At 38.5% G+C, this 25,201-nt stretch overlaps 1 protein-coding gene across 27 annotated transcripts in view; it reads left to right on the forward strand.

Moving 5' to 3' along the window:
- NRXN1 (neurexin 1) overlaps nt 1-25,201 on the forward strand; it is a 1,194,206-nt gene that overhangs the window by 836,015 nt on the left and 332,990 nt on the right. For all 27 annotated transcript variants that reach the window (XM_019549307.1, XM_019549308.1, XM_019549327.1 and 24 more), the window contains one exon: nt 16,473-16,654. In XM_019549307.1, the coding sequence (XP_019404852.1) occupies nt 16,473-16,654 (182 nt within the window). The remainder of the gene's footprint in view (nt 1-16,472; nt 16,655-25,201) is intronic.

The following is a 25,201-nucleotide window of genomic DNA, read 5'->3' on the forward strand; positions in this document are numbered from 1 at the left end:
TGTGCACACACACGCACAGACACACATACTCAATATCTACAGATGTAAAGATAGATATGGACTGTGTTTCTAGGATCGTTTGTCTTTTTTTTTTTTACTGTTGGAATGTAGGCAAGCTTTTTATGTTATGTATTAATTCTTGCAAATTGCTTGCCAATTTAATACCAGCAGCATCTAAACAGTAAGTAATTGCTTATGTTAATGAGTGCAAACTAATTTACTGGAATATGTTAATATTCACAATGCACTTTTAAATAGTAGGCTGTTCCAAAAATGTTGCTCTCTTGTTTAACTGCAGTTTTTGACTGCATTGTTGTTACAAATAACAGAACAATAATCAAATAGCTAGTTTCTAATTGAACAGCCCTCTTACTGATGTTCTAGCCTATGTGAGGAAAAAATACTTTCCTCTGAGAACTAAACAGGATATGAACAAAGGCTTTCAGGTTTAAATAATTTATTTTGGTTACTAACTGATATTTATTAGATGAACACTTACACTAAGACAAAGTGGGTGCCTTCTTTCCCTCATGGCTTGTAAAAATTAAATTAAATTTAAAGTCAAATTATATGCTATCACTTATCTTTTTTAAGCTTTAAGGATTTTCAGTGGATTTAGTGCTAGTACAAGATGCTAGATTTTCATTCCTAGAAATAGAAGTCCTACATGTATCCACAGCAGAGCTAGCAATAATGCAAAAGTTCTCACTGCCCCATCAGTATGACTCAACTGATTAGTGTGAAGTGTATGGTGGCATTCATTCCTTGTTCTTTGCTTAGAATTGCTGACATGAATGCCTGGTGGCCTACATTCACTTTTAACTGGGCTGCAGCCTCCAAGTGAATACAGTGTAGTCCATTTATCTGATATGCATATATGTGCACAATTCACCTAACTACATAACACAAAGCTGGTCCTAATTTTTTGCCAGTTGCTTACAGTATAAGCAATTTCTGCTTTTTTCATCTTTATTACGCTCATAAACCACTTCAGTCCATAAGAACTCTTCAGCCCCACTATCTGTGACAGCCTATATACATAGTTGAGGGGCATTTTAATTGGAGTGGTTCCCTGAGAGCTGCTCTGATTAAAGCACCTCACATGCATTAAGCCCCCATGAGTTTAAAAATGGCTGTGGGATGGTTGATCTAAACCTCACTTGATGAAGTTCAGATAAAGTGCCCCAGCAGCCTTTTTTAAACATGCGAGGGCTTATACATGTGATAGTGAGGCCATGCTGGAACGTTCTAATTGGAATGCAAACCAGCATGTGTATAGGCAGCCCTTGTTTTAACATATTTTACTGCATTTAATTGCACAATTGGTGAAGCTGATGATAAGCCATCAATTTTAAGTCTTCTAAAATAGTCCTAAATGAACTTGGTATCTTGCTGATGTCAAGGTTTAGGGCTGTGTGAGTCTTCGGACAGAGCTTTGGATCCAGAGAAGCTTCGGACGCTTAAGGGTCTGAAGCAGCATGTCTGGGTTGAAGCGCTGGCTGCGTTAGGCTTCCCGAACCGGTTTGGAGCTTCCGAAGTGCTTTGGAGCCACCTCGGAGATCTGGCCATAGGGTATAATGGGGAAACAAGAAAATATTTATAACTTTGTTGTTTTTTGTCCAATTTAGATGACATTTTTAGGAACGGTAAACTCTGCAAAGAGGATGAAGCCTGACAAGTTTCAAGAAGGTCACTGCAGGAGTTTGAGGGGAATGGCACCCCAAATTCTTGAAAGCAAAGCTCCTGCCACATCTATGTGTTACAACACAGGGAGGATCAAAACTGCAGGGGTGGTAGCTCTTGCTGAGGCCACAAAGCCTGCCAAGTTTCAAGAAGATCGGTGCAGGGGTTTGGGGGGGACCTGCACCTCAAGCTGCGGACAAGCAAAACTCCTGCTGCATGTATTAAGGCACAACGGGGTGACAGCTGCAGGGATGGTGACCCCTGATGCAGCCATGACGCCTGCCAGCTGTTAAGGGGATCGGTACAGGGGGGTTGTGGGGTCCTGCACCTCTAGCTGCTGACCGGCAAAACTTGTGACATAGGTGCTTGTGGGACTGTGTCTGTCTTGGGACCTGGGAGACACTACTGCAGGCCTGGCTGCTAAGCTACTGTGTTACCGGTTACAATCAATCATGATTTACTCAGGGACCAGGGACTCGGGGACCAGTTCAATACACAGAATCTAGCTACTACATAGTGACTTAATGAGCATCATTAGCACCTACAAAACCAGGCTAAGGAGAGGAAAGAATTGATACAGATAATCAACTCCCCCAAGACGGACACAGTCAGTTCCACAAGCACCTATGGCACAAGTTTTGTCTGTCAGCAGCTCAGGGTGCAGGGCCCCCCCCCCCCCCCGCACTGATCTCCTCCACAGCTGGCAGGCGTCACAGGAGAGGCCACCACCCCTGCAGCTGTCACCCTGTTGTGCCTTAATATACGCAGCAGGAGTTTTGCTTGTCCGCAGCTTGAGGTGCAGGTCCCCCCAAACCCCTACACCGATTTCCTTGAAACTTGGCAGGCTTTGTGACCTCAGTAAGAGCTACCAGACCTGCAGTTTTGACCCATCCTGTGGTGTGACACACAGCCATGACATGAATTTGGCTTTCAAGAATTTGGGGTACAGTTCCCCCCAAGCAGCGATCTTCTTGAAACGTGGCAGGTTTCATGCTCTCAGAAGAGGCTACCATCTCAGCAAGTTTCATCCATATCAGACAAAAAAACAACAACATTATAGATATTTCATTGATTCCCCATTATACCCTATGGCCAGATCTCTGAGGTGGCTCTGAAGCTTCAGAGCTGCTTCAGCCGGATTGGGGCGGAAACCTGGTCTGGAGCTCTGGATCGGATCGCAGCCATCTGAAGCAGTCAGATCCGAAGCTGGATCGGATCATCGCTGACTTGCACGGGCCTATCAAGGTTTCTTCTAGAGTCATAAGACACTCTTAGAAACAAGGCTATCAGCCTTAAGGAGGTGTAAAAAAGATTGTTTCTGTAGTTCATAAGTATTGCTTACATGGACTTAAGGTAAATCTATATTCTGGGTAAATCCCAAGGCTATGCACTTAAAATATATAATAGCATTATTTCATGAGTTCTGTATGCAGCCAGTCATTATTACAAATAATTATGGCATATTTGGTGGTTTGTCTTTTTCAACAAAAGGTATCCATTTAACTTGTTGCTCATTTAAGATGAATATGTGGTTCACACCTCAGCTGTTGGTTGGAGGGTAGAGGTGGGATTTGCTCTTCAGCCCTGCAGCATCTGCACCCTAGCAGCAAGAGCAGCCCCACAGTTTACCCATGTCAGGAATTCCTAAACAGTCCTCAGCTGCTAAGAACCACAGCCAGGGCAGACCGAGCAAATAGGAGCAGCAGCAGCAGGTCAACTCAAAACTGTTTAGGAGTTTTTGACATGTGCCTTTCTGATCCCACTTTCAGAGCCTGTGACCCCCTGCTCTCAGAAGCATGCTCCCTCCTCCACCTGCTCTTCACAGGGTTTGCCCACGACACTAACGCTGCTTGTTACACCTCTGTTACACTGCTTTGTCTTTTCCATCCGAGCAACACAAATTAGCTATATATCTTAGACTAAATTGAAATTAATTATGTTAAACAGCAGTATTTGCATAGTTGAAATGCATAATGTGTTGGTGAGACTGAAGATTGGTCCTACTTCCAAAGGTTCAGGTTGTTTATCACTCACTTGTTTTCCTACTGATAAATCATCTAGGTACAGAGGGGTGATGACAGTACCTATCAATTCTGATGTTAACAGAAATCCTATTTGAATTTAAGTTTAAACCATTATGGGCTTCAGTGGTTAAACCATGCTCCCTAATTACCAGAACTATGTTAAACAAATAGTTGAAAGTATAATATGCTCGTTTGTCACTACAGCTCCTTTTCCCTTCAATCTGGCAGTAAACTGTTGCTCACAAACAGCAGCATAAGGTTCTTTCCAAAGAAGAATGATAGCAATCATCATAATGACAAAGCATGTCACATTTTTGTGCCAGACGACAGTTTGAAATCTATTATATGGTAGGACAAGAACAGGAGGAATTGTTCCTCCGAAGGAAAAAAAGTAAATTGGCCCAAACTGCTTGGCCTCCTATAGTTTCCATGCCAATGGTCCGGTCACACAAGAAATCCAGATAACAGTGAAAACAGATTTACTGGTAACCTGTTTTTTTATGTTCAATTTTGGTTCCATAAGCATATGCTGAGGTCCAAAAATCAATCCTTGCCATAATCACCTGGAAGCCTTTCCAGGTAGGGGATCATTTATAGCTACTTGTCCTTTTTTATTTCTGAATTTGATTTGGATCCAACCAGACATTTTTGCATCATGCTTAGCTTCTTAACCAGTAATTTTCTATGTCATTTTTCCCCCACAATGCTGATAAGATATTTTTGCTTGGTAAATTTAGAGACTCTATTTCCTCAGGTGGTACTCTGCAAATCAGATGATTTGTGAAAGGTTAAGCATGCCTGCACTTGTACCAGGCAAGTAATATAGTGCTCTTAAACAGCAATTAAAAATTCATTTAGTCAACCTGATAGTTAATAGGGGTGACAAGTTAAGTGCCATAGTTAAATATTCCAGCTATAGTCTCATAGAATGGCTTACATCGTTTTTGGAAAATGGAATTTGGATTTTCAGCAAAGAAAATATGAGCTGATTGCTGCATTGTTCATTTGACATATGCAATCTATTTAGTGCCTTTGTGTTTATGTTTAAATGTGGAATTCACTTTACCCAAACAAATATAGAATAAATGGAATTTGTGCAGGTTATTGCATGTTTATTGCAAGTTGCACAGAGCTAAAACACACAAGAGAGTCACTGCAGTAATGGGACAAGAATTGCAGCTATGTTCTCTCACTGTAGGTTCCTTAAGTTCTTAAGAGTCATTGGATTTATATAATTGCAGATCTTTTTAGCCAGCTTTTCAGTGCTGCCTCCTATCACGTGATGCAAATCAGCCATTATGGTCCCCTTAGTAGCTCTACAATTGTTTGTTATTTTCCTGGTGGATCCAGGTGTTTGCGATCATGGAGTCTTAAGTGATACACTGGATCTAAAAATTGACACCCCTGCTAGTTAACATTTATTTAGGGTGGAATATTCCCATTTTCAGGTTATAACAGGCAATAACTTCACATTTCTGTTTCTCTCTTTAGATTTGGTTGTGTATCTACTTGTAAAGGTTCAGAATTGTTCAGCTGACAAACCCATTTCATCTGTTACCTGTATGATTAATGGCTGTTATTTAAAGGAGGGTATAGCACCCTATTGAACAGAGGATTGTACAGGTACATTGCTTGCATACTTACTAGAGAGCAACCCCAGTCTTCAATGTACATTGTAAAACTGGCACCACAAGTGATAGATTAATCTCAGCAAACGTTCTGAGCTGAATCATTGCCATGTTACATATGTAATGGTAGTGTTACTTGATCTTGAACCAGCAGTTGACTCTCGTGCTATATATGCAGTGTTGCTTTTGGCAGAGTTAACAGGCTTGCATTAACTAGCACTTTCATTTTTCAACTTGCATATTATAACCTTCCACCAAAAGAAGTACCACTTTTGAGAGCCCTCTAAAATAGTCTACACTGGAGGCATAAAATATGGGAAGCACTTATATGTTTTAGCAGGGAAGATGATACAAATGATGTTAGAAATATGCAATTAGATGAAATAAGATAGCCATGTTACTAACAATAAAAGGATGTGTATTTCCAAAACAGAAGAGAAATTGGGTCAGACCTTATCTTTAAAATATATAGACACTTTAAACAAGAAGAACCTCTTTAAAAAATTAAATTAAATACACTAACATCAGTATTGTCTGATGCCACAAGTTAAGCACCAATTTTCCTCTTTAGGAAAATAGGAAGATTGCTTTGCCGGGTGCTGAGCACTCAGTGGCTCCCATTTAGTGTCAGTAACAGTTACTAGATGCTCAACACCTTTGAAAATTAGGATACTTGTTTAGGCACCTTAACAAAGAACATCCTAACCTAACTTTATAGTCACCCTTTTTTGAAGTAGGGTTGAAATGTTTCCATGGTTGTGATGGTCTAAGATGCACGCAAGAAGAAAGGGTTTTTCTGGTGATTATCTTTTATTGGACCAACTTTGTGCCTCAGAACTGGTCTGACAGCTCTCCCACGTATAGTTAGTTCAATAAAAGAGATTACTAAAAAAATCCTTACTTTGCTTATTTTTTAGAAATACTGGCCTGCAGCTTTTGTTTATCCGTATAACGCAATACACATTTCATACATACATAGAAAAGAACAACATGAAAACTGAAGTTCAGATTTTCTTTAACTGATTCTCAGGTACAGGTTTCTTGATGTTTACTAGTTATGTGCAGAACATTTGTTGCAAAATAGGCTTAGCTAAAATGTGACACCTACATAATTCTTTTGCCACTTGCAAGCTTTCCCAGTTTTGCCAGTGGAGCTGAAGTGTTCTCTGACCTAGAGATATTTGGCTTACAAAATTTCCAAGTTTTGCCAGGTGTGTCCATGGAGCTTCCACACTACCTCAACTGGAACCACTGACTCATTTCACATAGCTCACCAACAGATGGTAACAACATTTGGTGTCTATTAACCTGGGTAGTATTTGAACTGATGTTCTAGTTTCTGCATCCTGTTACAAATCCCTTTAGCTCTCCAGTCCTTTAACTACCTTTCTTATGCACATTGGAAAAAAACTGTAGTGAGAAATAAACCAGCAAACTATATATTCTCCTGATCCCACAAATGCAAAACATTTTATATTAATGGAGTTTACTGTGACAAGGGGTGAAAATGCAACATTAGTCTCTAATATTTTCTAATGCAAGGAGAATGTTGGGCCATAACATCCCTATTTGTCTTTTAAAGAGTATTTGATTTCATCCTTGAATATGATAGATGCTTTTACATGCTATTTTTTGACGCATAGCCTGATCATTAACTTTTCCCCAAAGCACAATTTCCACTTCTCTAGAAACTGTTCAAGAAATGTATCCTTAACTATATGTTGACAAGGTTGTAGGAGGAATAAAATCTTCTCTTATTTATAGATGTTTGACTTTTAATTTCCATCTGACTGCTTGGCAAGCTTTCAAAGAAAGACATGTTGCATTCTTGCTATCTTTAATAGAATTATAATAGCCTAGAATTTTTCATGTTGGCTGCAGCGTGGCATTTAAAACAGCCTCTGATTTTAGAAATACACCATTTTTAACCAACGTATTGCATATACATAACCGTTCAAGGCAATATTTTGTGGAATTACCTTACTTCTCTTAAGGAAATCTAAATTTACCTAAAGCAACTACCCATACTAAGGGCTCATGGTTTTTCACCAGTCTGTTTTGTATGCACTTACAAAAAGACTATGTTCTTTTACAAGGGAAATCATACCTTTTGAAAAAGTAAAGAAGGAAATGGGCCAAAATAATATCTTTCTATTGTGAAAAGCACAAAACTTAAATAAATATTTTTGTAGTGATACATAACAACTGGGCATTAAGAAATTAAGGCCTAAATGAGTGGGCTTTTTTTTTTCTAAGAGTGTAAAATTAGTTGGCATACTCTGACTTTTAACATGAGTTTTGTTAATGAGTCAGATGTACTTTTCTATTCTTTATTTTTTCAAATGATTTAAACTCCATAGGCTGATATGGCAAATTATACGTTATTTCTCAAGTGCCCCCACTCAAATCACTCGGGCCATTCATAGAGAAAGATACTACTTGATTCAAGTTTCCCTAGCTGTATCAGAGCCCTTAGTTGAAAAATCTTTTAAGACTTTGGCTTTACCTTTTGTACTGTTTGAATGTATAACACAATTGAGAGGCCATGTGGTGTCTACCAATTATATATAGACAAATGCACAATTGTACAAATTAAGGGCTGTATACCATCCTTGCTCATGATGATTAGTACTTCACACTAAGGTAGTCCTGGTGAAATTGGTAAGACTGCGTGTACAATGCTTTTCATTGTGAGTATGATATACTGCACCTCTAAATGAATATCTGTAAGTACACAACATTAAGGCTTCGTATTTGAAATACACAAGTTAAAGTTACAAGAGTAGGATTAATTTGCTCCATTGGCAATCATGTATATATTATGGCACACTGTGTACAGTATAAACAGTAAGATATAAACTTAGGGACAGAAATGCATTTTATGGAAAAGATTTGTGTTTATATAGCCACTTCACTATTTAAGAGGTCTAACAGAAGCTGTGATATTCAGCTACCACCATTACTACTACCCCTGGTGTTTGGACTGAGCGAAAACAAAACAAAAGAAAAAAAGTTCAATTTTCTAAGCAGGTGACTAAGAAAGTGAGATTTCATGGATTCTACCAGTTTGGCACAGAAGGTTTTTTCGTACCTTAATTCTAACAAGAACTTATACTTGGATCATGTCAATTTCAGTCAAACACAGTCAAGGATACACTTCTGGCAGCAGAAGCTGTTGGTCAGCATCACGTTCAGTTCATCCTTCAAGTAAGGAAAGGTCCAGACTGCAGTCTGTAAAATGAAATTTGGGGAACCAGCAGGTGTTTGCATAATGTTATCCCTGAATTGCTGAAAATAGGTGAGCCTATTAATGCACGTTGGCTACAAACTCTCTTCCAGACCCTCTAGCAGTAAAATCATTCCAAATAATTGGAATTAAAGTGTTACTTTACCCCTTTTCAAAAAGAGCAGTGTGGCTGAATGTAGTAACTACACAGGTACTATGCTGCTTTTTCATTACTGCCTTGATGGCTGGTTATCTTCTGCAACAAATGCTGGGATATTTGGCACGGCTTCAGGTGAGGTCATTCCACTGTCAACCATGTCTTTGATTTCAGGTAGGTGTTTGAGAAGATGTCTAAATTTAATAAACCATGCACCGCACTTTTTTTTATAGAGTTCTGTTGAGCTTTGATTCGGTGTGCTTAGCAGGCTTATGGGGAGGGAGTCAGAGTCCCTAGAAGATAGTGTTATTGAAAGACGACTTGTAATAGAAAGGCAAACTGTGTTTGAGTTAATGGTAAACATATGCCATGGACTCTTTTTTTACCGGGACTTTGCAATCAACCTTGATTGGATTATGGATCACATGGAAGAAGTAACTGTTGACATCATTTAGTTAAATACCATTCTGCTTTAAAACTTAAAATATGCTGCGTGGCTCATTTCGGTGAAACATTGCAGTTGATGGTCAAGAAAGAAGCAACATGTGTTGGTTTTCTGTCTGGACAAAACTAATTCCTCGCTCATAAGAGTGAGGCAGCTTTCAAATCTAGATGGCAGCCAGTTCAATATTAATGTGTCCCCAGTTCAACATAAAGGATATTAAACAGATGGCAACTGTCAAAAGCCTGGGTTAGCAGCACAGACACTTCTGGAGGATGTTCAAAAAAAAGTTTGTGTTTAAGCAGCAGTATTTGTCCCGTATTTCAAGCCTTCCAGTCACCTGTATGAAGATGCCATAACCTCTTGAGTTTCTGCAAAGCTGCAGACCTGCAAAGGCACAAATATGTTGATTTTAGTTTTACAGCGATAAAATATGGGGACTGAGGTAGACTGAAGTGGGATCAATTTGACATTTTGGGTGGTGGTTATGTGTGTTTGTAAGATGCTTCATGTTAAATGGCAAGATGAGGATATTTGTGGCTGAACCCAACTATGGTTTCCACCAGCACTAGTTCAGTTCCAGTGGCTTTTTTGGCACAGAGCTGTTATGAAGCATGCTAACTGAGGAATACTGCTATACTGTTGGGGTTCATGTGCCTGTCAAAAGCTTTATTGGAAAGATATAATCACAAATGACAGACATGGATTGAACATCCAGCTAACCTGCCTTAAAGGACCTAGCTAGAGACTGATGTGTAGGTAGTGTTCAGCTCAAGGAGGCTATGCATGATGATGATGATGATATGATTGAACTTCATGTAGAATATGAGTAGCATCTTAACTGCTATGTGGTATTATTCCACCCTTAAAAGAGCTTAGAAAAGAGCCTGCCTCAGGAAAGCTTAATTTCTTTTCAAAGTCTTTGGCCCACATGAATTTTATCCAGTACATATAGTACATTATATGCCTATGGGGCATACCTTCATTTTTTTTTGGAGTACTATTATGGAGAAATATAAAGCAATGGAATGTTTTGAAAAAGTGTCACACCCCCCCTCCCCCCAACCCCAACAGGGTATGTATATTTCCACCCTTTGGCCGCATCCAGACAAGCGTGGCTGTGTGGTATGTGGTGCTGCACACCTGTAAGCAGTGCCACACACCACACAGTCAGGCATTCCCTGTGCTGCAAGGTAGCAGCATGGAGTTTATTTGTTACCCCGAGAGATTCTGGGATAAAAATAAACCCACATGAAAAAAAAAAAAAAAGGGGAGCAGCGCATGTGGGGACAGAGAATGCCACCTAAAACTGGAGCCTGGCTGCCCAAAGCTACACTTCAATGGGCACCCAGGCTCTGAGCAGCAGGATCGCTGCAGCTGCAGCTCCCTGAGGACCCTAGGTAAGGCTGCTAGGACCAGCACAGTTGTTGGCCTCAGCCTCTCCTACCCAACCTGGGGTAACCTGCTGTGCACCAGAGGGTGCGTGGCAAAAGCGTTCCCTGGGGACAAGTAGCAGCGGCATAAAATGTGCCACTGCTTCTTGTCCTTGGGGAAACAAATGTCAGTGCTCATGTGGACATGTCCGGGGAAGAGATTTGTTTGCAGTCGCTTCCACACAAATTCTCCCGGCATCTTGAGATGACAAATCCCTGTCTATGTTCAAGCTGCTGTTCAGACCAGGCAGAGAAAATGTGACAATGCGACATCAAGAAGAAGCAATTCAGTTGAGCCCAGATTCCTTTATCCCATCCTTACAATTAATTTTTTTTCCAAGTTATTAGCTTCTCAGCAATAAACCCTCATGACTGTTCCGTTATGACAACAAGCCAAATCCACATCTTTTCCTGTCTTGCGTATATTTATCTTGTAAAGTGCTCATCAGATTGTGGGTGGTGCCAGGGGCCCTAAGTTCCCATTGGGTCAGATCTTGAGTTCTTTATTCATTTTTTATTCAGGTGTTGGCCAACAAATTTACATTGATTTCACCAACTTCTTGGTCATTACTTGAGTAATGACTGTATAAAAGCTAAATAAGGGTCTTAAGGCTTAACTTATTGTTTCCCCTGGTAATTACGCAGTGTTGAGCACTCAGCATTTTGCAGGTCCTAATGCTTGGTCACTGGGGCTCTGAAAAGGACCTTTTATGTATTTAGTCAAAGAAACAAGGTGTAAAAAGAGTGAGACTTTAGTCTCTAATTTACAGTGCAAGTTTTCAGTCCCATGTAAATAATAATTCAGATCTCTTAATGCTGTAGTCATGGGTACATATTGAACATGATAAAAAGAGATTTTTTTTCACTTAACAATTTATTTTAAAATTCATGCCTCTACCACAAAGTCTCTCTGTGACAACTGTACCCAAATCAAGTTGAAGCTTCTGACCTCAGCTAGACCTATGATTGAAAATTTTAGGGTATATACTTGAACAGTGGGGAAATCAGATTGGGAAATTTTGTCCAAACTTTGCCAAACCTTTGTAAGTGGAGAAAGTATGAAGATAATATGAAAACATGGAAAAGGTGTTGACGTTTTGTATGATGTTTTCAATGTAGATGGGGAAATTAATTCCTGCAGTTATCCATGTATAAATAAATATATTTATATTGATCCATATTATAAATGTTTTACGCTCCTTAATGAACAACAGTTTGTACAAACAATCTCATTGGATTCAATGGGACTGCTCATGCAAGTAATTACTCACCAGTGGGAGCAAGGAGTTTACAGTCGATGTAATATAAAGTATTGTTCAAGTGTAGCCCTGGAGGAGACTGGTTACTAACTCTTTGTTTCTGCTAAAATCAGTATTTTATATCTGACTTTTTATACTAGTTAAAAGAAAGCACTTCACTTTTATTAAAAGGGCAGATTTTATTTTTGAGTTTTCTGTGTTATCAGGCTTTAGGTTGTTTGTTGTATATTAGAATATATAGCTCTATAAAACCACCACTTAGTGCTGTTAAACATCCAATGCACTGCCTTTTTCATAGTGAAAATAAATGCTAAAATACTGACATAGCATGGGAAAAAGTGGTGTAGTACTGAAGGATAATGTGCATAATATGTTAACACAATATTGAGATGAACATGGTGAAAATATAAAGTAGTTGGTACATTGTTTGCTTTGAGTGAACCATTAAAATGTATCATATTTGACTTCCAAGTCATAAATATTGAAAAGCTTTGCAGTGAGACACAATAATAGATAGACTAAATGGGTACTAAGCAAAATATTTATCTGTTTAATACTATATGGGTAAGCAGATGTCCTTGAGTTGCTGCCAGGCTGTACTAAAATGAACACAGTATATCAGAAAGATGAATTTTACAAACAAGTAGGACTTGAGAGACTTAAGCAATTAAAAACCATTACTGTATCTTGACCACTAGCACTTTATTACCATAAGAGCCACATTTTCAAGGTTAAGAAATCCAAAGGACTTCATGGACTTTTTTCCCCCTAAACATTATGCATCTTTATGGAGTACATAAAAAAAAAAATGTAGTAAAGTATGCAACTAAGAAGTGTGAAGTGTTTGTTCCAGAACTTAACTCAAACTATAAGTACTATAGTGAAGGTATTGACAGTCTAATTTCATTGCTTTTAATTTAGTTGAAGTGATGATATGTTCCAAACAAAGCAATGCCATAAACTAGAAAGAAAAGGAAGATGACTATTTTTCAGTGACACTGTGCTGAAAGAATAGCAAAGATGCTGTAAAATTTGTCAGAGAGCATAAAAGCCTTTGTGAAGTAGGTGAATTAGTTTTCTTCTGTTGCTGCTTAGCAGATCTGAAACTGATATGAAGCAGGATGGTTTTGAACAATCACATAGGTGGTTTATGGGCTTTAATAGTTAATGGAGGAGGTTGGACAATAAGCTAGTATCAATCCTTGTGTAATGAATATTACATGATTATATTTGTCTTCCTTGAAATACAAACATTAAATGTCCTATTCTCAAATGGCTTTTGACCCATTTTTTTCATAATTAACACAGGAAATTAAAAAAGTGGCTCTTTGTAGTTTAGACAAAGGCAGTTCTGTATTCATCAATACAGATTAATTAGCCTTTTTATCAGATGCTCACCTGGTATGTGTGGTCACAAAAAGGATAGGCAGTAAAGCAAAAGGAGAGTATCTGCTAGGCAAGCCATGTATCCAGTTAATTAAAAAGAAGTCATATTTGTAAATTTAGTTTCTTCTAAGTGGTTTCATGAATATACCTTGATTTATCGTGCTTGTCATATTCTGATTTTGACAGAAGTATACGGAAGTGTAATATAACTAGCAGTGGGCAGCTGGGGCATGAGTCCCAGTTGTCAAGGTAAGGGAAGTGCTGGCAAGAAGAGTCAGAGTAACACTTGGGGAGAGGCTCGGTAGTGACCACAGGGGTGGGGCACAGAAGTTGCTCCCAACCTTCTCCACTCCTTCTAGGAGACATGACTGCTATGGGGGAAAGTGCTGCTGAATTCAGTGTTGCAGCATCCCAGTGGTAACAGGATTTGGCACTGACTGCTGCAGTGGCCCCGAGATGGTTCCTGCATTTAACCCCTGGCTGCTTCCCCTTCCCCACCCCTCCATAGCAGTGTCTCCTGTGGGTGGGTGGGGAGCCAGTGTGAGGTTGATGAGGGGGGACAGGTGTTACTGGTGTCTGTGTTCATATTCAGATCTTACTTGTAATGCCTATGGCTATGTAAGACGAATGGCTCTTCAGTTTATTGGATGGGCAATATTTTAAGAAGAGTTTATTTTTTCAAAGAACATCAACAGAATCTGTGGCTCATTAGATTTGGGGACTTAATTTTGGAGCACTATAGGCATTAAGACTTTTTATCATCACTTAGCTGGTTATCTTTTTCTGCATTTTTCTGCTCAGTGAACACATCTGTTACATGAAGAAAAGGCAGATTTTAATCTCCACTTATATCTTTTGTACTGTTCTCAAAGTGTCTTCTGTAGTGCTGAATTTGCACATGATTGGGTTCTTTACCTATATATTTTCTTAAAGTCTTATTCAGGGTCTGATCTAAAGCCAATGAAGGAGTCAGTAGATAGACTCCATTGACTCCAGTGAGCTTTGGATCAGGCCTTTAGTCCTGTAGTACCATAGCAGCTATCATTTGGGGAATTAATGGCGCATATTCCATATGAAAATCCAAAATGTTTCACACTCTATATTGTTTATATTGTTGAAGTTATGAAGTAATACCAGTATCAAACTGCAGAAATGTCTGTACCGTCAAGAGTAGCATTAGCTCATTAATGTTAACTTCATCATTCCATTGTGGTGATTCAGCCAGTGTTATACAACACTTTATAGTTGCAAAGGAATCCACTTGGTAGGAAATGACCTCTCACTGTTTGCCACACTGATGGCAACCTGCATCTGTGTCCATCAGCAACTGCTTTTTTGACACAGTCTATGACATCAGTATTTTATATATTCAGGAATACCGTGAGGCAAAATTCTGGCATCTTGTAATTTAAACAGAACCTTAGGTACTAGGGCTATAACTCAAACTTCTTTAGTTTGTCCTCCTAATGAACATTTGCAGTACAAGTTTCTTTGCATTGGCTGCAAGTTCGCAGTTTGCCATCAAGAGACTTTGAACTACTTTTAGGAGTACTGTTATAAAACAAGCATTGCAGTTTTATCAAGGCCATTGCATGCAACAAAACCATTATGATAAAACAGGCTTTAAGACAACCCCCATCACTAAAAAAAAAAAAAAAACCACTACAGTTGAAGTCATTCATTACACCTAGACCAGGGGTTGTCAACCAGGGGTTGTCAACCAGGGGTACGCATACCCCTGGAGGTACTTTGAAAGGTCCTGGGGGTTATGCGCGGGCAGGCGGGGATGGAACGCAGCCACCCCTCACTGCTACCTACCAGGGGTAGGGCTGGGGCAGGATGAGAGCAGGGCTGCACAGATGCTGCACTGGTGTTGGTGCTACTTACCACGCCCCCGCTCCGCATCTGGCTGCTTGCCACACTCCTCTCCCCCGGGCTCTGAGTCCGGTTGCTTGCCACCCCCTCTCCCCAGCGAAAAGGGGTCTGCTGGGGTATACTTATTAGAAAAGGTTGAAAACCCCTGACCTAGACCATACTAAAAGCTCCTAAAGCATGAGTGTCTGCAGATTAGAGCCTGTTAATTGGTGCTAAGTGCCTTCTGACCATTGCAAAGTTATGCCGCTCCAGGCAAGGGTAAGTGCATATTTAAAATTAGAAACAATATGTGAAGTTTTTTGTTATTGGAAAATCTTATCATTTTGAGAACTTTGTGCATTATGAGTTAGCAAATAAAATGCTACTTGTGTAGACTACTTCTATTCTCTGTTGTGTCCTGAAAAGATGAGTGAGCCATGCTGTTTTGCTTCCATTTGTTATCACTCATGTGATAAGAGGGTAAACCTTATGCTTGTTTAAAAAAACAAAAAAAGGTGTCTTGCTATGCTTCGTATGTTTGGCTTAACTATGCAGAATGACCCGTGGTGTCTTGCATAGCATTTTCATCACAAGGTTAAAAAATGGGGTTTCATATTGAGTATGGAGCTTCATCTCAAAATAAATTGGGTTACGTTATTTGTTTGCCACGTGGGTCTGATTCAGAAACACAGTTATATGTGTGTTTGTGTATCCCTCTCTTTTTAATGGATTATATTACCATAAGCTTATTGTATTCTTCCTAGAATGGAGGTGCATTCCAAAATCATTTATGATTGGGGAACTACTGAATTTGTGATTTTGCAGATTCTGTAAATTACGACATTGCCTGCAAAGTCTGTGGAATCCTGCCCTTCACCACTGCTTGGCTGTGAGGGGGGCTATCATGTGGCCCTGCCCCTCTCCAGCAGTCGGTGGTGAGGCATGGGGCTGCATGATGGATAACCCTCGCTGCCAATCAGTGGTGAGGGGCAGGGCCACCAGGGCTTCTTGTCCAGTCGGAGGCATGGGGGCCCTGCCATGCTGCACCCATGAAATGGCTGCCTGAGCTCACATTCTGCCTGTGAAATTGGGGGGCAGCCCCCCTAAATTAGGTAGGTACCTGGTTATGATCCTTAAAAGCTGTGGGAAAGTGTGGGTGATTATATTGACTCCATTCAATAAAAAAGCACCGATGTTAGGTTGCTCCAATATTTAGTTTGGAAACAAATTTATGACACCTTGAAGATGAAATATAGCTTTGTTTCATTTTAGCAATTTAGCTGCTTTAAAAAGAATATTGATTCATGTAGAGCACACATTTTGTCATGTGGTTTGCCACTGGTACAAGTGAACTAATTGGCTTTATTTTCTGTTTTACAGCGGGAACAACATATATCTTTAGCAAAGGTGGTGGACAAATCACTTATACATGGCCTCCGAATGATCGGCCAAGCACTCGTGCAGACAGACTGGCGATAGGGTTTAGCACTGTTCAAAAAGAAGCTGTTTTGGTACGAGTGGACAGTACTAGTGGGCTCGGAGACTATTTAGAGCTGCATATCGTAAGTATTATCAGCAAATACAAGTTATTTTTATATATGTCATGACTGATCCTAGGCTTTTTCATTCTATTACAGTTGATCAGATATGTAACGTTTACACAATCATAGGGTCAATAATTTAAAGGAAAATGACTTACAGCAAGTGTGGCCAACCTGTAGCATGCATACCTCAAGTGGCATAGGCAATTTTGTGTAGCATGTAGCAGGTCAGGGAAGGGACAAGGAGCACAGAGGAGATGGGGCAGAAAGCAGAGCAGCAGGTCAGGCAGGGGAAGGGGACTGGAGTGGTACTTAGGGGAATCTGTAGCTCATTTGTGGCATGCCTTCCAAAAAGGTTGTTCCCCACTCGCTTATTATGTATAGTACTGTATAGAAACTTCAGACAGATTCAAAATACATATTGCTTTATATAGCTGTTTCAATTAAAAAGTTGCACTGTAACATCTGCACAAGTATAGCAGTATTTTGGCAATCTAATTATATGAAACAGGACTTTGCAATGTCATAGGAAGGTACATTAGTCTTGGAGGATTTCAGCTGAAATCTGTTGCGGGAATTACAATGATCACAATTGAATGTACTCATTGCTAATAATAAAAGGAGTCAACTGGTTTCATCGTTGCTGTGTAGTGATAAATTTTCAGTAGAAAACACAGTTGTCACACTAGGAAATCTAAAAAAGTAATTTTAGTTGCCTTAAAGCAAATAAGTAGCAATCAAAACTGAAGGCATCTGGGTTTTATGGCAACATAAATAAATGATCAGTTGAGAGAGTTAACTAGGGCAGTATAAAATTTTGTAGTTTAGATTAATCTGAACTTTGCTTGATTTTGATTTAAAAGCCTTGCTACTTCTAGGAACAAGATTAGTTCCTCTTGAAAGAAATTACTTATTGATCTATCCCCAATTATACTTTTACCCTCCAAAAACATTCTGCAGTGATCATTTCCAAATCATACAGGGCAGTCCTACTAAATTACAGGACTACAACATTCAATCTTCCCCCTCACCTGCTGGATTTCTGTAAAGGCTTTTTCACATTCTAGACTGAGATTTCTTTCATTTACTGGTTGAAATGTTATAGTTTTCCAAACCCCTTTCTTACTGACCAACTCATTTATCCAATTGTTTGAATGTGTGCTGCAATCTTGGTTTCAAAATGTGAGTAAATAAACTCTGAAATGCCAAAAGGGCCAAGCTTTAAGGTGTTTCAAATCAAACTCTGGGTTGCTAATGAGAATCAAGAAGTTTGTCTTCCAATTCCAAAGTTGTCATCAGGTTCCCGTACTCCTCTTCCCTTTAAAGTTATTAGCAAAACTTCCGTTGACTTAAGAAGGATATTGTTACAACTAGCTTCTGTTACATTCCAGTCTGAAATAGGATTTCCTGGGACTCCATTGGAGTTTTTAAGAACAGTTGTACCATTGAATAGTTTTAGAGGAAGGTTAAAATCCTACTGGGTTATCATTACCTGGTACCTGTTGGAAATCAGTGTACATTTTTTTTGAAAAAAATCGCATACAATGTTTTCAGAAGCACCCTGGAAAACTAGAAAGTCAATGGGACTCAGGCACATTAGGCATAGTCACACATTCACTTGCAGCATTTGCAATTCATTGCAATATTGGAATGTATTAAAGTTGGTATGTTTCAGGAGGCCTAATTCCTTGTATGAGCTCAAGATAAACCTTGCCTGGAAGGGAGTAGGTGGTTCTGAAGTGCCACAGCAACACTTAATATGCACTAAACTCTTTGAGCATGCATTTGCTTGTGTTTTACCTGCATAATGTGTTAAGTTGAACATGTGACACCACCCTTTAGAAAACTTGAGTACTACTTCAGTTCAGTCTGGTATTAGGAAATGTTCATGATTATAAAAATGTGTGCCTAAAAAGTGTGTACGCACGTTATCTTCCATACATATATTATATTTGAATTAGATCTTTGTTCAGCCTATTGTTACAGTCATACTGAGAGATAAATCATCTGCAGTGGTGGCAGAATTAGGGCCTTATGCTATTTAAAGTTTCTGTCTTGCACTGAGGTTGAGACGCCTATAAGAAAATTGAAATGTTTAATAATCAAGTAAAATGCACATGGGGACAAAAGAGTTCAATGCTCTGCATAACTTTGTACAAGTAATACCTGATATGTTGCCATAGGTATGTACGGCAAATAAAATTGGGCCTAAAATAGATTAAACCTAAGGATAATAGATTTCCATGAGTATTTGACTAAATGCCTGCATTATTATTAGAGGCATAAATATACATAGATCTCCAGCTCTTTTTTTTATATCAAGCATATTGCTGTAACATAGTAATCTTCTTATATTTAATGCCTCAAGTTCAAAATTTAAAGCAATGTGGTTTTTGTGTCTTGTATTGAACATCAGAATTTTACCAAGTAGAGTATTAACTTTTATGAGCCACCCTAATGACAAATTACTAGATGTATTTGGAGTTTAGCACGGAAACAGCTAAGGAGATTTGGAACTATGGCTTTAAGTAAAAAATGTTAATGTCAAGTTCGTGAAATAGGTTAGACTAATATGCCAGAGAGTGGCACTTGACATGTAACATTTCAGAATGGAAGATGATTAAATAAGTGCTTTTAAAACTTTTAATTCTGATATCAGCAGAGGAGCATTACAAGTCTTATTAGGGAAATTTAGTTTGTGTTTGCTCTGCATATTATTTTGTTTACTTTAAGATGTTGTAAACCTAATAATGAAACCAAGCTCGTAAGAGAGGCTGATTTAGAAAATTGCTACTTATCTGAATCAAAGTTCGCTATTAAGCTAAAAATGCAGTTTTTAAAAAGTAATAATTTCACCTACCAAAATAACCATTGTTAATGCAGTTAATATTTCAAATATACAATCTCTGCCTCCTCTTTCTCCCTGTGCCCCATATTTAACAGTTTCAAGCTAAATATTTTAAACTTCATTATGCTTCAGGCAACTTATGCAATCTGTGTACATTTTTGCACCTTGTTTTTAAAGGAAAGCATATTAACATGACGAAAAGAACTGCAGTCACTTTCACACATGCAAAGTGAAGTGGAGCACCTGCATAGTCTTTACTAGGAGCTTAGGTCTGAAGTGCCAGAATAAGTAGGTGTCATGTACATACGTCAGGCTCTCTCTGTTCATTTCCCAATGGTCACTTCCTTTACCTGTTCCCAGAATAAAGTGCTTCCAGCCCTGGGCTTCATTATTGATCCTTGGGCTTTGGTGTAGTTTCCTTCCCCCGCTCTATTTAGAATTATCTGTACCTACCTATTCAGCTGAAGAAAACCATTTCTCTTTTGTATATTAGCTCTAAGTAAAGTTAGATATTCAAAAACAAAACCTCCTCTTCCTTATATTGCTTTTCAGAGTTACTCAGCTGTTGTCCACAGCCCTTGCTGATAGCTCCTGTTTTTCTCCAGGTGCTCTATCTGAATAAATTAGTAAGTCCTTGTCTTTTTCTGGCCAGGCCTCCTTTACCACTAACAGGGAAGGTAGATGTTGATGCGCTCTATCTCCCTTACCAACATCTCTTGCTGTGACATCCCACAGTTCCGAGTATTTGCCTAGACAATTTTCCCTTGGCATACTGAGAGCCTAGCAGCAAAGTAGCACTAGACTAAGATGTCACCTTAAAGGGCTACCTGTTACTATGGCCTATGTGACAGTGTTGCTGACATAGTAATGTGCCATTCTCCAGTGTGAAGCATCACTGCTACTTGTGAAGGGAAAAAAATAACAACAGATTTCCAATAACAAGATTAATCTGTATGTCTGCATTGCTTCCAATAACATTTATGTGACCTTTTATACATAAGGGAGGTGAAAACTATACCAAAAGCTGTATACCAAAAAAGAAGCATTTCCTGTACAAGATAGATTCCAAGAAGGACAGAGTTAGAAGTCTTGCATCTTCTTTTGCTAATCATTACTTTTGTAGCATCTGGATACACTAAGACATGGACAGGCAAATATTATATGATAATCTCAAATTCTACAAATGGTAATACATAACTTATTTGGAAAGAGAAAAGAGAATATTTTAGTATTCTGTCTTTCTTTATGGAAAATGATGGACTTTTAGAAATATGGAGTAAAGTGATGCATAAAAAATTCAAATCTAATGGGTGTTGTTGATGTGCTTCAAGTAGGTAAAATATTATGCCCTGATAATAATCAGACACAAATTCTAAAGTACAAATTTTAAGTGCTCAGTATTAATCTTATTACTCTTTAAATTGAAATAAATTATTTGACTGATTTTATTGGGAACAAGGTGTGGACAGCTCTGCATGCTTTTGAAAAGCACACCCTAAGCTCAGGAGCAAATATTTTTTAAAATGCATCTAGATTGAAGGGAGATTGCTGGGGACTGTAAAGTAGTATTATTTCTCTCTCATTTGAAACAAAAATTAAGAAAATGATTTTTAGAAAGATATGGATCAATAAGATTAATAATGTATGCTAAGAAGTCTTGGAAGCTATATTAAGGGATGTGGTGGCATGTTGTGTGGAAAAATGTGGTTTGATTAAGGACTGCCAATATGGATATAAGCAAGGGAAGTCATGCTTAATTAACCTGAAATTCTCTAAAGATGTAGCTTTACTGGCATGATAGAAATTCAGCATAATGTTTATATTTTCAGAAAGCATTTAACAAAGCTTTACATCAGGGATTGATGACTAAGGGAAATAGTCACGTAAGAGGATGAATAGTACTCTGACACGTGTTCTTTACTTGTGAATGAACTGGTTGTTTTCTTTTTCTATGTAGGTGCACGCACACATTTGTGTATATATGTATGTGTGTATAAATGAGGGAGAGGAGTAAACTGAAGCGTTTTCATCGAAGAATCTAGATACAGGTTGCCTGAAATATTTTGTGCTTTTTGTGTCATTTCTGGAGAATTAATTAGCTGGAAACAGATGTGGAATCAAGCAAAGCTTTTGTATGGACACAAAATATTTTTAAACACTTTAATTCACCAACATTTTTGAGAGAAATATATATTTCTGATCAACCCAAATCATGTTTCACTTTTTTTGAACTGCTGTCAGATGAAAAAGTCAGTTATTAGCAGTTATATATCTTTCCAGTCTTTCTCTCTCCTCTTGTGTGTGCGTAAACACAAACATACACACATCCCCTAAACTGCTTCAACAGCATTTCCATAAATTCATTTGAAAGTAAGTTTCTGTATACATATTATATATAACATTAATTCTGTTTTTATTTACCTCAAGATAAATACCCTTCACAGCAGTGGTTATGTACTAGAAGTCTCTGTGTTTTTCATGTGTGCATGTGTCCATTCAGATGAACAGAGATGTGGGTTTTCCGGAAAATTTTGTATTGGAATATTTTCCAATGCTCTAAATAGAGCGTTATCTGATTTAGCATGGTTATTTGACTTACATTTAGTAAACAAAACTAAAAAAGTACCCCCATGTTACGGTAATGTCCTGATAGCCACAAGTATTTGAACTGAAATATTTGATTAGGGAAAAAAATTAAATACAGCACACTTAATGTGGTTTAAATGTTATATTCAAACAAATTCAAAGCCATATGTGGAAAGAAATTATTTTTACTGGAATACTTGTAAAAATGTAAAGACAATACACAATAGCATGTACTTCCCTTACATTGTTTAAATTTAAGAAAAGAAAACAAAGGCACTGAAAACTGTTGACATGCTAATTTTAACTCGCCCAAAGAACTGTGTATGATATGCCATGGTTGTCCACTCATCTACTTCAACAGAGTTTAACTCTCTTCCACTGAGGTCATTGCAGCACCAACAGTGTCACTGTCACTATTGGTAGAATCACTTGCACTACTTTTAGTTCCATTTCAGAACGAGATTGAGGCAAATCTGATTCAGAGCTACTCGAACCACATTCTCTTTCACTAACGGATGGTTTTACCAGTGAGTTTATGGGCAAGGCCAACTTATCACACTGCATCTTCTTCACTAATTGTGCTTCTACCTGATTCTCCAGAAGCAAGAGATTTTGAGAAATAGAAACAAGCTTAGCGGTGCATTCATTTGTTAGTCTGTTCCTCCTTTTTTGTCTCGATTTGAGCTGAAAGCCTTCCAGTTCCATTCACAAGAAGGTGCTATTGATGGACCACTTCAGATCCTTAGAGCAGTTCTGGACAACAGTTGGATATTACAGTATCCCTTCCACCATGTGAGAGGAGACATGTTCTCTGCTGCCTGCCAAATGATGTTTTTGCTCCAGTGTTTTCTTTTGTGCAGTACTCGGGAATGTCTGTCATCATGGCTATTTTGTTGATGTTGGGGACATTCTTAGCTACTTCCATAATTGTATCAAGAGAAGTAGATAATTCATCTTCTGATAAATGTTGTCCTCTGTGTTGAGGACCCAATTTGCTGCCAGATGAACTGGATGAGAGCAAAACTCAGATCTCTTAGTAAATATTTGTTTCGCTTCTTTGTTGGAAAGAGGTGAAGAAGGCAAAAGCTCAATTCGATTTTCATTCAGTTGTCTGAATATTTCTGGAATATTTGAAAGACTTGGTGCATCTCCTTCAGGTTTCTTGATAGCCACTGAAACTGGTAGTAGCAAATTGAATGGTCCTTGAACTCAAACCCAGAATGCATTGTTGTTGAGAATCTACTTCTGAACATTCACAGGAATAATCAGAGGTACTGTGTCATCTATTGGTGCACACTGCAAGCAGTTCTTTGCGTGCAGTAAACACTCTGTAGCTGAGCCCCATCTAGTTTCCCTTGGCAATAAAAGTGCATTTTCCTTCCCCTGCTTCTCTTTCTGTAATTTCTTCAAAGTCGGATTAGCAACATGATGATTGTTGAATACCTTCACAATTATTTTGCACCTTGCCAATATTGTCTCCATTGTATTCACACTTACTATGTCCTTTGCCAGGAGATTCAACCCATGAGCAAGACAGCCAATATTATTAAATGAGGATACTTTGCCTTTAATATTTGCCATGCAGCTTTCATGTTACTTGCATTATCAGTTACAAGGGCTTGTACTCAGGAGGGACCTGCACTTTCAATCTCTTCACCTAGGAATTTGGCTATGTATTTACCTGTATGACATGACCATTCGGTAGCAATTGCTTTCAGGAACATTGGTTCATGAGTTGCTAACATAATATTCAATGAAGGATTTCCTTGTATATCAGTTCATCCATCTGACATCAGAGTCAGTGATTCTGCTTGACCATCCTTTGAATAACCTTTGTTTGAACTCTATCATATTCTCTATCTAAGAAAGAACGTGATAAACGATAACATGATGGTAACTTATATGATAGGCGAATTAGTTTGTAATGTTCCTTCCAGTACTGATTTTCAGTTATAGAAAGAGGTGTACCACTTGCAAATATAGCTCAAGGTAATGTCTCATCTCCTTTTTCTTCATCTTCTCTTGACATTTTGTCCACAAAGCTTGATAAAAAGCACGACTGTCTTGAACAGTTATTCATGGTGGATCGCATATCTAGTGATGGTGATCTTGAAAACGAGGATCCTGTTTCTTCTTGGTCCCAGACCTGGCAGCTCAGCATTTTCATTTTCATTTTCTTGCAAATCTGTTATTTCACTCAAACTACCAACTTCCTGAAACAAAAGGGGGGAAAGATTTTTATTTTAGCCTATTCTAGTCTAGCCTCATCCATCAGAAGGAGCAGGAGAAGCGGCAGGGAGCTTGCTTCCCCCCTCCCTGCCAGAAAGAACACTCTGCTGCTCAGCGTGTTGCAGGGCTCAATTGCCCTGGGACTGCAGAGCCAAAGGGAAGTATTGTCTGGCCTCTGCCATTGGCAAGAAGACTAAGATCGCTATATTGGCTTGAAATAGTTTACTATTTATCTATTATGTAATTTTAAAAAAATGTTAAGCCCAAGCCACTTTGGGTGCTTAGTGCAAGCAGAAAAGCAGAATACACATATTTTAAATAAGTAAATAAATAATAATCCAGAGTTGTATTAACTTTTAAAATTATAATATTTTAAAACAATATAGATGCTAGTCTATACTGTGTGTTGTTTAACATATTGTTTACTTACATAGGATTCTTGAAGTAGACTTTTTTCAGACTATGTTGTTCCACCACTTTGTTGTATTAGCTTTCTGTATATGGCTTGTACTCTTTAAGGACAGTTTCTACATGTTATTAAAAGTTTCTTCATTCTTCTTGTATTGTTAGCATACTCCTACCCGCAATATTTACATCTACCAACTTTCTTCCTTCTTTCAGCGGCTTGAACTTCAGTACAATGATGCCACACACTAGTTTTTTCTGAGTAGGCATTATTATGACTACTTCAAACCAAAAGCACTAAAAAACTAACAGATCATTATGCAAACACTTCTAACTTCCCCAACTCAAGAAAGAAATGAGGCACTGGTCTGTGCGTGTGCTGAACTAAAAATGAAACAAAAATTAATCACAGTTTTAGCTTTGGTTTTGCTTTCACTTGCAGTCTGAGATGAAATAAGAATTTTAGCTTTGGTTTTGATTTGGCCTGCACAGCCAAGTAG

The sequence above is a fragment of the Crocodylus porosus genome, unplaced genomic scaffold, assembly GCF_001723895.1.
Source record: "Crocodylus porosus isolate Cpor-Errol unplaced genomic scaffold, CroPor_comp1, whole genome shotgun sequence".
NCBI lineage: Eukaryota > Metazoa > Chordata > Crocodylia > Crocodylidae > Crocodylus > Crocodylus porosus.